Source organism: Anser anser, assembly GCF_964211835.1.
Source record: "Anser anser genome assembly, chromosome: 22".
In the NCBI taxonomy this organism is placed as follows: Eukaryota; Metazoa; Chordata; class Aves; order Anseriformes; family Anatidae; genus Anser; species Anser anser.
In genome coordinates this window covers 3,297,248-3,310,047 of record NC_139743.1, presented here as the reverse complement: position 1 = coordinate 3,310,047, position 12,800 = coordinate 3,297,248, and the positions used below count along the sequence as shown (strand labels likewise).

Here is a 12,800-nt window from a genome sequence, read left to right as displayed (position 1 = left end):
CTTGACACCAGTTCTTCCATTGTTTCAGGAGAAAAAAAAAAAAATAAGCAATAGCAACCGATCGCTTTCACTCTGGACCTCCCAGGATAAATACTGCAGGCATGCTCAGAGCCCTGTCAGACAGGGCGAAGGAGCAGCAAAACCTTCGCTGCCAAGCCTGTTACGCTGCCTAACTCAAACCTCTTCCCTAATGCACTTAATACGTCCGTAGCTTCCATCAGCTGAGCCCCGAGCGTGCCTTCTGAAGGCTCCATTTGGCAAATCCTGGTCGCTTGTTTTCTGTCGAGCAGCAGGAATCCAGAGAGCCCACAGGGGGCCAGCGTATCACCTCAAGCACCCGGAGCACAACTGTGGGACTGGAGCCATGTGGTTCCGATACGTAGATGTAAAATCTTCAGCAGCTTGCGTAATTCCAGCAGCTGTTGGAGTTTTACCTTTCAGCTCGCCACCAGTGCAGATTTTCTAGCACTTCTGTCGGTCTTTCTGACCTGCATTTGCAGCTTTGCGTTACTTGGTGTGAGTTCAGTAATTAACACTTGCAATTAGAAGTGGGTTAGTGCTGCTATTTCCGCTTGGTGGTAACTACAAGTGTGCTTTTTTGTTGACCGTAACCGTGCTGTTTTTCCCTGAGCAGTAAGGTACGAGTGCTGTTACCCTGGTTCTCACTTTTCCCATGGATGCCTTCTCCCCGCGTACCTTCTCCCAGGCTGAGTCAGTAGCTGCTGGCACTGTGCTCGCTCGTGCTCCCAGTCCGAGGGTTCAGCCAGGAGTTGCGATTATTGCTAAACACGCAGGCCTTCCTGGGGTATGATTTCAGGCAGGAATCCGATCTATGCATTGCTTTGCATTCATTTGCAAGAGCCTGCTCGCTCCTTCGCCTTCGGAGGATAGAAGTCCCCGTCGTACAGCCTAATGTCAGCTCCCTGAAGCTCTGCTCTGGCGAAGCATGAGGGACTGGACGACTGGACCCACTTCTTTGTAGTGCAGAGAGAGGGTTTTGAGGTATTTTCCCTGTACGGCAGCATCATGAGTTTTAGTTTGTCCTTCAAAAACTCCCCTTTCCCTTTGCGGCTGTTTGTGGGATGGGACCTGGTTGCTCCCTGGTGAATTTGTGTGTCCTTGCTTGGGCTGGGATGAGTTGTAGTATTTAAGAAAATTTATTTCAATCATGGGGTGTTGGTTTTTTTTTTGCTTTAGCTTTTTATGTGTTTTTTTTTTTTCCTGTTGCTTTCGAGTTTCAAATTCCCCCCACTGACTTGGTGGGCAAGGGGAGCTTTTCAAGTCTCCTTTCCCCATGCTTGGCCTCAGTTCCTTAAGCACCGGTGGCCTCTAGAAAAGGGATTCCAGCCTCGAGCTCTGTGGGGGTGACCCTGCTGGCTCCGCTTGAGCCCCGGAGCATGGGGGGAAGCTGCAGCCCCCTCCAGCCGCAGGCTTTCCATCCCGCAGCCAGGGCAGCAGTGGGTGAGTGCCGGTGCTGCCAGGGGCTGCTGCTCGAGCAGCTTGCAGCGTCCGCCCTTTCAGCCTTCCCCGTGCAGTTTTTTTCCCTGTGCTGGTGCTCACATAGGTACAAACATTTTTTCTTTCAGCGAAACTTTTGCCCGTTGCATCTGTGCAGTTCCCATCTCTAAATTCTAGAGCAGCAAAATGCCAATTCCTGTCCTGTCCCGTCCCTGGACAGCATGCTGGCGGCTCCGAAGAGCTGCAGGCCTGCCGGACCTCTTAACATTTCCATACAGCCATGGGCTTGGGAAGACGACGGGACGTGTTTGCTGCTTCAGCGATGCAGGTGGTTCCCAAAACGCAGCTCAGACGGTTGTGCGAGCTGCGCCCCGCTGTGCCGAGCTGCGCCGAGGTGGTTTGCCGAGTGCTGCAGCTCTTTGAAGGAGAAGAGCACAGTCCCCTGAAATCAGGTCACGGAAATCCTGCGAGGCAGCGGAGGTTGTGCGCAGGAGCACCAAGTGGCTGCTCGGGGTGTTGGTGGGAAGCCAGCCGGGTTTGCTGGCTCGGGAGCTGGGGGGAAGCTCCGGGCACTGCTGCCAAGGGCTGGGGGGTTCTGTCCAAAAGCTGACACCTGGTTCCCTTTCAGCGGGGTAACTGCAAACGTTCCGGGTCAGACTTGCAGTTTTACGTGGTCTAGGAAACCAAACCTTCACTGGTGGCCGAAGGGCGCGTGCCGAGCTCCTCAGCTTCTGAAGCAGGGACAAAGACTGTAGGGAGAAATAGGCAGATAAAATTAAGGTGGATGTTCGAGATGAATGTTTATTTCTTTCACAAAATAAGGGGGAAAAACTTGTGTTTTGCATGTCAAATATTTTTTTGCCATTTGCATGCCTGTATTAAAATCTGCGTTTTCAGTCAAATTCTCCTGGAGAGCTTTGGGATCTCATGCTCCAGTGACAGGTAGGGGCTGGGTCAGCTCGCGTTATCCCAGATGCGCTGCAGTTGGGAACAGCGATGGAGTAAAAATTAAAATGAAGTTTTTCCTAAAAGTTTTACTTTCCGCAGCCGTACTGTCTATTTTTCCACGATGTTTTTTGGTTTAATCGGTTTGAATTTGCAAACTGCGTATTTCTGGCTGCCTTTGGTTTTTCCAGCATTTCTCGCCCAGGCCTGCCGTGAGGATCTGCTGCTCGTGCAAATGTTGTGAAAAATGTCCTTGTGGCCGGGGGTCCCTGTCCACGTGCATTAATGTCACTCACCTTCCTGCTGGCACAAGTCTAGCAGAAAAATAGGCAAAGCCGTTTGCAAATAACTGCTGCGGTGCCGCTCCTGATAGGAATTGCTCCCAAGGACACCCTGTCATGGGACCTGGAACCCTCCATCTCACTCTGGGTTTGCTTTTGATCAAATGAGTCAAAAAAAAAAAAAGGAAAAGAAAAAAAGAAATGGTTAATGGGGATTCCTTTTATTTTATAAGAAGAAGCTCACTTCTCTTAAACCCAGACATCTGTTCCTTTGCTCTCTCTAGCGCAGCTCTCAGCTGTATTCAGGGGCGGCAGATTAATTAGGGAATGCCGTTAGTGCCCGCGTAAGCTGATGGTTGACTGCCCATAAAGTTAAGACCTTTCTTTTAACTTCTCGTTCAGGATTTATTCTTTGCTGTGGGTGAAGGATTTGACGAGGTTTGTAGAGATGCCTTCTGCAACTGAAGATTTCAGTTCATGTGGTGCTTTCTGGAAAACGAATTTTAAAAATTGCATGTTTTTTCCCCTTTGTACGCGTTCTGTCTTTGCTGGCAGCTGCCCTGATTCTACTGAAGTTGTGAAACTTGTCATCAGAGAGCTGAAGGTTGGAAATTAACACACAGACGTGTGTGTGGTCCCTCGAATATAAGTTGGAAACCTCATTCCAAACCCTTCACCCGACTTTGAGCATCCCTGGCTGGTCTGATTGCTGTTTATTGACTCCAGCTCGGAAATCACGTGTCTGAAAAGTGGAGAGCAAGCTTCAGATCTGTGTTCTTACAGAAAAGCAGTATAGTTAGAGTGTGTGGAGCAGGCCCAAGCTGGGGTATTTTGCAGCAGGTTGTTTAAATGGGGCGAGTTTTCATATGAAGTGGACAAGCAGCTGTTGATATTTGGTTGTCTGTTCTCTCCGTGTGGAGGAAAGAAATTTGCACACTGTTCCAGGTGCCTCTTTTGCACTCTTTATTTTTCTGGTGTCTCAATATCAGTTATCCATTGTGGAGTTCTGTGGGACTTCACTAGACACAGCGAATTATTTCAGTACCATTTGTTCGTGACAGTTGAGGTGGATCATACTGCACTAACCAGCTCTCGTTACTCTTTCAGATTTTGGATTCAGTAACATCTTCACACCCGGCCAGCTGCTTAAAACCTGGTGTGGAAGTCCTCCCTATGCCGCTCCAGAGCTCTTTGAAGGAAAGGAATACGATGGGCCAAAGGTTGACATTTGGGTATGCAGTGAACCTCCTTCTCTTTTACTTTGATTTTGGTTTTGCTCAGTTTGGTTTTGATGCTTGCCGTCGCAGCGGTGCTCAGCCTGCTGACGCTGCGTTGATCCGGGCACGCAGGCACCGTGGTGGTGCAGGGCTGCCGTGGGCAGGCTTGGGCTGTCGGCTGGGTTAGCCATTGGCTTCTGAGGCTTGGAAGAAAGTCTAAATTAAGCCTGAAGGAGAGAAATGAGGCTGGCCTGGGACTGAGACATCACGAGGTCCTTTCCAAGGATTTGCTCTTTCTTGTTTTCTATTTTATTTAAACAACGTTTACTGCTATTAACCACAACCTCTCTCGGTCTCTCCCTCTGTTGCTGACGTGACCTTGGGTTTGGATGCAGAGTCTCGGTGTGGTGCTGTACGTGCTGGTCTGCGGCGCTCTGCCCTTCGACGGGAGCACGCTGCAGAATCTGCGCGCAAGGGTGCTCAGCGGGAAGTTTCGCATTCCATTTTTCATGTCCACAGGTGAGGCACACACACGCTCCGCAGTCTGCCTGCAGCGCCGGGCAGGGCTCTGGTCACATCTCTGCTCACAGACCCCTTGAAACACTTAAATTTTAATAAACCATTTGATTTGTGTGGTGGGTGAGTGATGTGCCAGGAACCTTATCTGCTGGATAGCAGTTTGTAACAGAAGCTAAAATGAGTTCTGAATCTAGAATTTAGAAACCCAAATATTCTTACCTAAAAATAATCTGCTTTCTTGTATACATAATTGCAAACTATAGCAAAACGTTAGCAAAGATACACTTACTAAATTCTGGGAAGTGTGAAAGCTAAAAATGGACTAGTGATGTAGGAATATGGAGGCTTTCACTATATCTGCTTTAGACGAGGCTTTTTACAGCATTATGGCACATTAATTTCCAGCAGTAGCCCCACCACAAGTTAATGTCCATGTCCTGTTTCTGCAAAAGTGTTTTGGAATACTTAAGTAATAAATCCTGTTTCTGAAAAGTGTGCTTAATTCTTGGGTAAAATCAGCTTTGCTTAAGAGCAGCTCGTATTTTATGGTACCTTTAAGTGGAAATGGGGGTCGAAGGCCCGCTTTCCTGGTTCCAAGCTGAACGTCTCACCACACTTGCACGCTCCAAGCTTGGCTCAAGTGGCGGTGCCACACACGGTTCTGCGGGAGCTGCCTGGGAGAGGTGTGCCTGCAGTAAGCCTTAGGAGCACCGTGCTGGCAGCCTGAGCCATGGCTGCTGTGGTTTGTTCTTCAACCCCAAAGAGCCAGTTGGGTCCCCGGCCCATGCCAGCAAGGCGGGCAGGGACAGGGTGACAGCGTGCCACCTAGGGGCGCCGGCAAACAGCACAAGGGCACCGTGGCCTGGCCAGCCTCCTCCCTAGCATGGGGAAATCCTACGTGAGATTTTGGAAGTGTGACAGGGGCATACTGATTTACAGCTGTATTGGCAGGAAAACCTTGCTCCAAAGGTAGTTTCAGATCAGTTTTGGAAGACCATTGAAAATATTCCTTGACTGAGGATATTCTCACCCATAGGAGCTGCGGTAGCGCTGGAAGCTCGGCGCTGGGAGCCAGTGCCACCGTTGCCCTTGGTAGCTTGAAAACGGGAGATGCTCCCGTGTCAGGGTGGCAGCAGCTATTGAGGTGTCTTGAGAGAGACTTTCATTCCTGTGTCATCTGATTTAGATCAGTGCTTAGCCAGAGGGCTGTGGGTATTCAGTGTCAAATGTGGCCCCATTAACTTTGAGCATCAGCCTTTGGTTCTGTCTGGAAGGGGCCGTGTTCCTTGTCCCAACGGTTGCCTGCAGGTAGCATCAAATGTCTGCAGCAAGTGGCGCACTGAGGACTGAACGGGTACGAAGTGCAGGAGGAGAAGCGGTATTTTTGTTGTGTATGACTTCCTACAGAAAAGCATGTTCTTCTGAAAGAAAGACTTGGCCTTTTTTTTCCTTTTGCCCTTGCAGCACAAGGCTGTCGCCTGCGGAAGTTGTGCCCCTCGCTGCGAGTTACTCACAGCTCTGTTCTCTTGCAGAATGTGAACATCTGATCCGCCACATGCTGGTCTTGGACCCAAGTAAGCGGCTCTCAATGGAGCAGATCTGCAAACACAAGTGGATGAAGCTTGGAGAGGCTGATGCAGAGTTTGACAGGGTGAGAAGCTGAAGCGAGCTGGTGTGCGAATGGGGTTTGCTTAGTGCATATAGGACTGCAAATAGACTCTGGGCAAGTAGTGCCACAGAGTGTGTTTCAGCTGCTTGGGAACTCTTGTTCCAAGTGCCGGCGTACTGCCTTTCTACTTTGTGTCCCCTTTGTCTTGCTTTCCACATCAGCCTTCAGCTCTGTATGCTTTTATATTTTCTTCCCCCTTTGAATTACTGTACCGTCAGCCTTCAAAGCTCATGGCAGCTTGCAGCCTGGTGAATTGGTGCTGTAGAGCATTATGACTCATCCGTGTGCCTTTGGGAACGTAAGCACTGAAGTCTGCGTCTGTGCTCTTGCAGCTGATAGCAGAGTGTCAGCACCTGAAGACTGAGAGGCAGATGGAGCCACTGAACGAGGATGTGCTGCTAGCAATGGCAGAAATGGGGCTGGACAAGGAACGCACAATTCAGGTAACACCACAGCCGGTAGTTCTGTGCTGCCTCTTCTGGTCGGAGAGCAAATGTCTGTGCTGTTTATCACGTCTGGTAACTGAGCAACTTCAGCGCAGTATGTAGCTTATTTCATTGCTTGACAGAAAGCGATTGACCACTTTCTCCTTTTCTTTTAGTCATTGAGAGCTGATGCTTATGATCACTACAGTGCAATCTACAGCTTGCTGTGCGACCGTCTGAAGAGACACAAGAATCTGCGCATTGCACCATCTCCAAGTATACCACGGACCATGACCTTCCCCACCTCTGCTAACATCCAGGTAGGTCCTGCTTGTATAACGTTCTTCTAGCCCTAGAAGGCTGGCCTTCTAAACCTTACCTGCTAAACCTGAACTTCCTTGTAAGCATCCTCGTTCTGACGAGTGTCAAAATCTTCCTCGTCTGAGATCTTTTTGTATACTTAGGGTGCCATAATCTCTCTGTTCCCAAGTGGTTAGGTCTGATCTTTGGTGTTAATCTAGTGGTGTTTGTAAAGGAGTTGTAAGAGATGCTACCTTCATGTCTTCTGATCTTGATCCCTCTGCTCAGCAGACAGAGCAGGCAGGCAATACCATGAGCATCAATGTGCCACAAGTCCAGCTCATCAATCCTGAAAACCAAATTGTGGAGGTGAGGTGCTCCCCTTGATGACCCCTGCAAGTTCTTTTCCCAGGCTTGCACTGAAGCCTTTTGATTGATTGACCCTCACGTTATGTTTCAACATCTCCAATATTTTTTCTGCCCAGACTGACGGAACAATGAACTTGGACAGCGATGAAGGGGAAGAGCCATCACCTGAAGCTCTGGTCCGTTACCTCTCGATGAGAAGGCACACGGTTGGAGTAGCTGACCCACGGTTAGTACTGGGCTCTACCTCCTTGATGGAGGATTAAGGGCATTCTTCCTACTTGTAAACCCTTTCTTAGCTAGACTTTGGGGCTATTTATTTTTAGGTTTCTGTGATCTCTTATTAACAGTGAGTGCGCCTGTAGTAAAGGTTTACTCCTAGAATGTGACTTTGGTCCTTCTGAGATGTCACAGATTTATTCATGTGTTACGTTGGCAGATCAGAGGTTACTGCCTTAAGGGAAATTCTAGGCTCTGTTGTATTACAAGAGTTGATACCTTTCAGGTTGGCAGTGGTCTCCAGTTTACCAGGCTGAGAGTTACACCTTACAATATGCCCGTTGATTCCAGACCTCAGCTTTACTCTAGCCAGACCAGGTGGTGATGAATGCATGTATCTGTATCGTAGCTGGTATCAAACCTTTGGTTTTCTGCTCCTACTGTGAGTGGCTTGGAGTTACTCCTGCAAACTCAGTTTTTGCTAGATGGGGAAAGAAATGCAAGGTGTCTCTTCAGCCATAGTGTCTTTTTAAGTGTATGAAACATTAAAAATATCCTAGTCCCATTGAACAACTTGGTTAGCATTTGAGCTGAGGATGAGATTCTTCTCTTCTTGCTGATTAGCTCTGTGTAAGCTTATAGCTGTGTTGACTGTTGTGCAAGCCAATTTTTCGCCTAAGCTGCACTGCTGTCATGTCCTAGCTGAAGTCTTTGTGATAAGTGCTTTCAAGGTTAATACAAAGAGCAAGTGCTGGAAAAAGCTCAACCTGGAGGGGAAAAAAAAAAAGGATAAATGAAAACTGAAAAGTGGCCTGGCTACTTTCTGTGACCACTTTCCAGTGGAGTAAAAAGCTTTTTTGTGAAGGGAAGCTGAGCGCGCTGAGCCCATGGGTGTTCCCTTTGCATCATTGCTAAGTCACCTGTCTGTAAATATGATTGCACAGGACGGAAGTCATGGAAGATCTGCAGAAGCTCCTGCCTGGCTTCCCTCGTGTCACTCCTCAGGCTCTGTTCCTGCAGGTGACCCCGAACGTGAACTTCATGCACAACGTGCTGCCCAGGCAGAACCTGCAGCCCACGGGTCAGCTGGAGTACAAGGTACTGCCTGCTGCGTGTGCTCCCTGCTGCGCTCTGTGCCGCACCAACTCACGTGTGGTTGTGCATTTGTGCTCACGCTTGCTTTCTCACTCTATCTGCCAATTCCTTGGACTCTGTAAGCTTCAAGAATTACACTCTTGCTGCTGCTTGAGGTATGATTCTAGTTAGTTACTTAAACTACGAATGAAAGGCGACAGGAATGTGAAATTGAATGGGTTGGGGAGAGATAGGGCTGCTCCCTGGCTTTGGAGCTGCAGGTGGCAGCCTGCCTGGTAACTAAAGAAGAGTGCTGGGAAGCAGGGAGTTAAACGCTACTTTTCCACTGACACTGCTTCTCGCTGCCCCACTTCAGCTTGGAGATGTTGGTGATGATTTCTCATTTCTCCTGAAGCCCGGAAGACTTGTCTTCTTTCGTCCTAACGTCCCAGTCGTTGGCCTTAAGCCAGGGTTCTAGAAGCATCTGGTACTGGGTTGGTAACTGCACTGTATGTGCTTCCCAGGAGCAGTCCCTGCTGCAGCCCCCCACCCTGCAGCTGCTGAATGGCATGGGCCCTCTGGGGCGGAGAGCGTCAGATGGCGGAGCTAACATCCAGTTACACGCACAGCAACTGCTGAAACGTCCTCGAGGTCCATCTCCACTTGTCACTATGACGCCAGTAAGTAGCCAAAGGAAAGAGCAGAATTGGTGGTGCGTTTAAAAATACGTTCTCCTGGAGGCAGAGATAACGGCCTCCAGGTCACAGCAGACCAAGCAGTAGGCTCAGGCTGTAGCGCTCTGTGGAAGCGCAGCAGTGGCAGTGCCTGCTTGCTTCCAAAAGGCTCCCTGCCTCCGGAGCGGTGGGGGGCTCTGTCCCCGCATAGGAGAGTTTCTGTGGTGTCCTGTAGCCAGAAGCTGGGATGATTTTCCTCGTTGGAATTGACGGAGGATTTGTGAACTTCTTACTACAGTTGTTTTTCTGCTCTTTTGCTGTTAGAAAATTAAAATGTCAGACTTGGGTGTTAGTGCACAATCTGTCTTCCTTGCTGCATCTACATCAATGAATTTTCCTGGTAGCACCAGAAGCAGCAGCCTTGCTCAGGCAGTAGTGTATGGGGAAAGGAAGGTGGGAAGGGGCTCTTGGCTGAGTGCCCTTGGTGCTGCAGAGGGGCTGGCACGTCTTTCTGCAAAAGCCTGTTTGGGAAGGTCAGGTGGCTGCTGTGCGGATGGGAGCACGCTGGCTGCCTTCTGGAGCCCACGGTTTCTCTTCTCTCCGCAGGCTGTCCCAGCTGTCACTCCTGTGGATGAGGAGAGCTCCGACGGGGAGCCAGATCAGGAAGCTGTGCAGAGGTAACCCCCAGTCTGCTAACATTTGCCCTTATTACCCTCAAAGAGGCTCACCCTGTGGTGTTCCGCTGGCTGCTGAATTAAAACACGAGCAACCTCATTACAGGCAACAGTGTTGATTACAGCAAAGGCTTAACACTTCTCTTGTTCTTGTGGGTGTTGATTACTGTAGGCAATTACTCCTCTGATGCTACTAGGTGCTTACAAAACTGGATTTCCCCTGAAATTCTGTAAGCTATTTAAGCAGTATGTTCTCTAGAAACTCTGAAACTGCTAAATTCCTTTGCTTAGTGTGCACCAGCATGCAATCCACACTAACCTGCAAAATGAGTGCTAAGTGATTCACCCCTCCCTGCTGAGTGATGGAGGTAGGAAGGGCTCATCTGTGGCCTTGGGTGTAAATGCAGCTTTTGTATCAAGACGTGCAGTAAACATCCAACTCTGATGCCTTAAACAAAGTGAGCTTGCTGGAAATGTAGGTACCTCTGGGCTTCTAATTTTAGCAGTAGGCCTTAAAACAGTCTGCTCCAATAAGAGAAGGATTGTTAGACATCAGGCTGGAAACTTCTATTCCTTGTCTGCTCCAGACACATACTGGGAAGTGGGTAGAATGTGCTTGTACTCTCTCAATCCATGAAAACACTAACCATGTCCTTGCTAACATTTTCTCGGTAGCTTTTGTGTAGTTCCTTCTGTCCTAACCAGCTGGTGCACTATGTGTTGGGTTTGGTTATGGAGTGCTCCTGTTTCTTACCTCAAACTTGAAAAGTTTTCTGGATTTCCCCGAGTTTGTACAGGCCATTACCTCAAGTAAGACAACATTTTTTCAGGGGCTATGCTTGGGAGAAGGATTCAGATGAGGGGTTGGTTGCAGGCAGAGAAGCTCTGGGGTGGGTAGAGCTCATATCCCAGAGCCTTTGCCAGCTCTTGTCATTTCAGTGCTTCAGAGCACGGGGATTTGAACAGTGGGTGTGTGCAGTGACGGATTGTGCAGAATGTGTGCTGATACTCCTTTTGCCTACCAGAGCTCAGAAGGAAGTCAAGGCTGGTCCATGGCAAAGAACGTGCTTCCAACCCTGCCTTAGAATTGACGCAGCCCTTCAGCAGAACACATCTTGTATTTTCTGCATAGCCTTGTACTCTAGTTCTTTGCCATCCTCATCTTTGTGCTCACTCTGTGTTTTCCAGCTTCATGAGCTGCAGTTCATCCACTTGCCCCCGGCAACATGATGACAGAAATAAGGCCAAGTCGTATTTTTGAGCAGGTGAAGAGCACGCACCTCCAGACAGTGCAGGCTGTGGTCGGTTACCATTCAGCTGCTGTACCCTAACTGCGCACTGTCCTCCCTAGCAGGGCTCGGGAACAAAGATTCTCTGTGCTGGCAGCTGTACACAGATGTGCCACCGAGGTAGCTGTTTACAGGCCTCAAAATTGCAACTTTTATCTCCACTGACAACATCTCACACGGTAGACAGTCTTTCTGGAAGTTCAGATCAGATAAATGAGCCTGATTCTTGGCAACTTGGCAAGGTGGCACCTGGACATCTTACCTGGCCAGATTTTCACTTCTCCTATTCTAAAAGCTCAGGTTTCACTTAAGTCTTGTTTAAGAACTAGCTCAGTTGGAAAGATATCAAAACCCACGTGCAGTATTTTGTAGGGTGCAAGCTGCGGAGGTGTTCAGATCCCTCTGAAGGGCAGTCTCCTTAGCCCTGCAGGTCACTTCACTATTCTCAGCAGTGCTGTCCTCTCAGACCACACATTCTTCCACCAGATGGCCCAGCAAAAGCCCCGTCCAGGTTGTGTGTTAACTTGCTCTCCACCCCCTTATGTTGCAACCCATAACTAGTCATCAGAGGAGAAGGGTAAATAGCAATAACATCAGGGAGGGATGCAAATATTTAGCTTCTCAGAACAGCGCTCTGAACACTCTGTATGCAGCCACCAGCGAATAATTTTTGCCCTTCTTAATCTGACCTTGAAAGCAGCGTGTATTCTTTTCTCTGCTCCAGGGAACAGCCACATCTCCTTTGAGCTTTGGGAAACTTTCTTCCACCCGAAACACTGTTAGAGCTCATGATTGGATTGTTCCCTGGAGGTCTGAAATAAAATGATCTTAGCAAACCACAACTGTAAAGCTCTTTGGGAAACTTTCCCTGTCTGCATCAAATGATTCTTAAACAGCTAATGGCACAGACTTTGGCAAGTTACCACGATGCTAAGCGCTCCTCCTCCTGTTAACTTGCTACCTTCTGCTTCCGTGTCGGTAGTAGCTGGCAGAAGCTGATTTTGGAGGAGACAACTTTTATGCTTTCTGTTCTTCTCTGCTTTACAAGGTGAAGGTGCGGCTGCAAGGAGGCTTAGCAGGGTTAAAAAACGGTGAGAATCCACTCTTAGTATCCCTTGTGTCACTGGCCCAGCGATCTTTGCCACAGTTACCACAGCTGCCGCGTTGCTCCTGGCTCAGCAGCAGGAACAGCTGGGTTCATAAGCGGGCGTTCGTCCCGCCTGTCCTTGAGCGGGCAGCGTGCTGCCCAGGCGCTTGGCACCAGGGCACCCTGCGTAGGTGCTTCACCCCTTATCTTTTCTGGCCCCGTGCCCCTAGCTCTCCGAGCATCGTTGCCACCAGTCCCTGCGAGCTCAGGCAGGCGCTGTCAGGGCTGCGCAGCGTTCCTCACATCCTTACCGAAGCGGAGGCTCTGGGTTGCGCTCTGCGTGCTCCCCGCTCCTAGAGGGGCTGGAGAGGAGCTGCAGGATTTTGATTCCAGTGCAGGGGGCACCTCAGCTTACACTACTGATTCCGGGCTCTGGTGCAAGAGGCAAGCCCAGGGTTTTCACCGAGGGCTGTGGCCCGGAGAAGGAACTGTCTCGCTGCTCAGCTTCCCTCGCTGCTCTTCCCCTGCTCATCGCTGGGCGATTTCTGCTCCACGGGGAGCGGAGCAGGGCCTAGATGGCGCCCTGCGACCGGGCTGGGCACC

At 49.6% G+C, this 12,800-nt stretch overlaps 1 protein-coding gene across 4 annotated transcripts in view; it reads left to right on the top strand.

Moving 5' to 3' along the window:
* SIK3 (SIK family kinase 3) overlaps positions 1-12,800 on the top strand; it is an 84,280-nt gene that overhangs the window by 55,652 nt on the left and 15,828 nt on the right. For 2 of the 4 annotated variants that reach the window (XM_083808451.1, XM_083808449.1), the window contains exons 5-14: positions 3,792-3,916; positions 4,297-4,420; positions 5,953-6,071; positions 6,422-6,532; positions 6,691-6,834; positions 7,103-7,183; positions 7,300-7,409; positions 8,344-8,497; positions 8,998-9,153; positions 9,754-9,824. In XM_083808451.1, the coding sequence (XP_083664577.1) occupies positions 3,792-3,916; positions 4,297-4,420; positions 5,953-6,071; positions 6,422-6,532; positions 6,691-6,834; positions 7,103-7,183; positions 7,300-7,409; positions 8,344-8,497; positions 8,998-9,153; positions 9,754-9,824 (1,195 nt within the window). The remainder of the gene's footprint in view (positions 1-3,791; positions 3,917-4,296; positions 4,421-5,952; positions 6,072-6,421; positions 6,533-6,690; positions 6,835-7,102; positions 7,184-7,299; positions 7,410-8,343; positions 8,498-8,997; positions 9,154-9,753; positions 9,825-12,800) is intronic. The other 2 variants (XM_083808452.1, XM_083808450.1) reach the window with 1 other exon arrangement.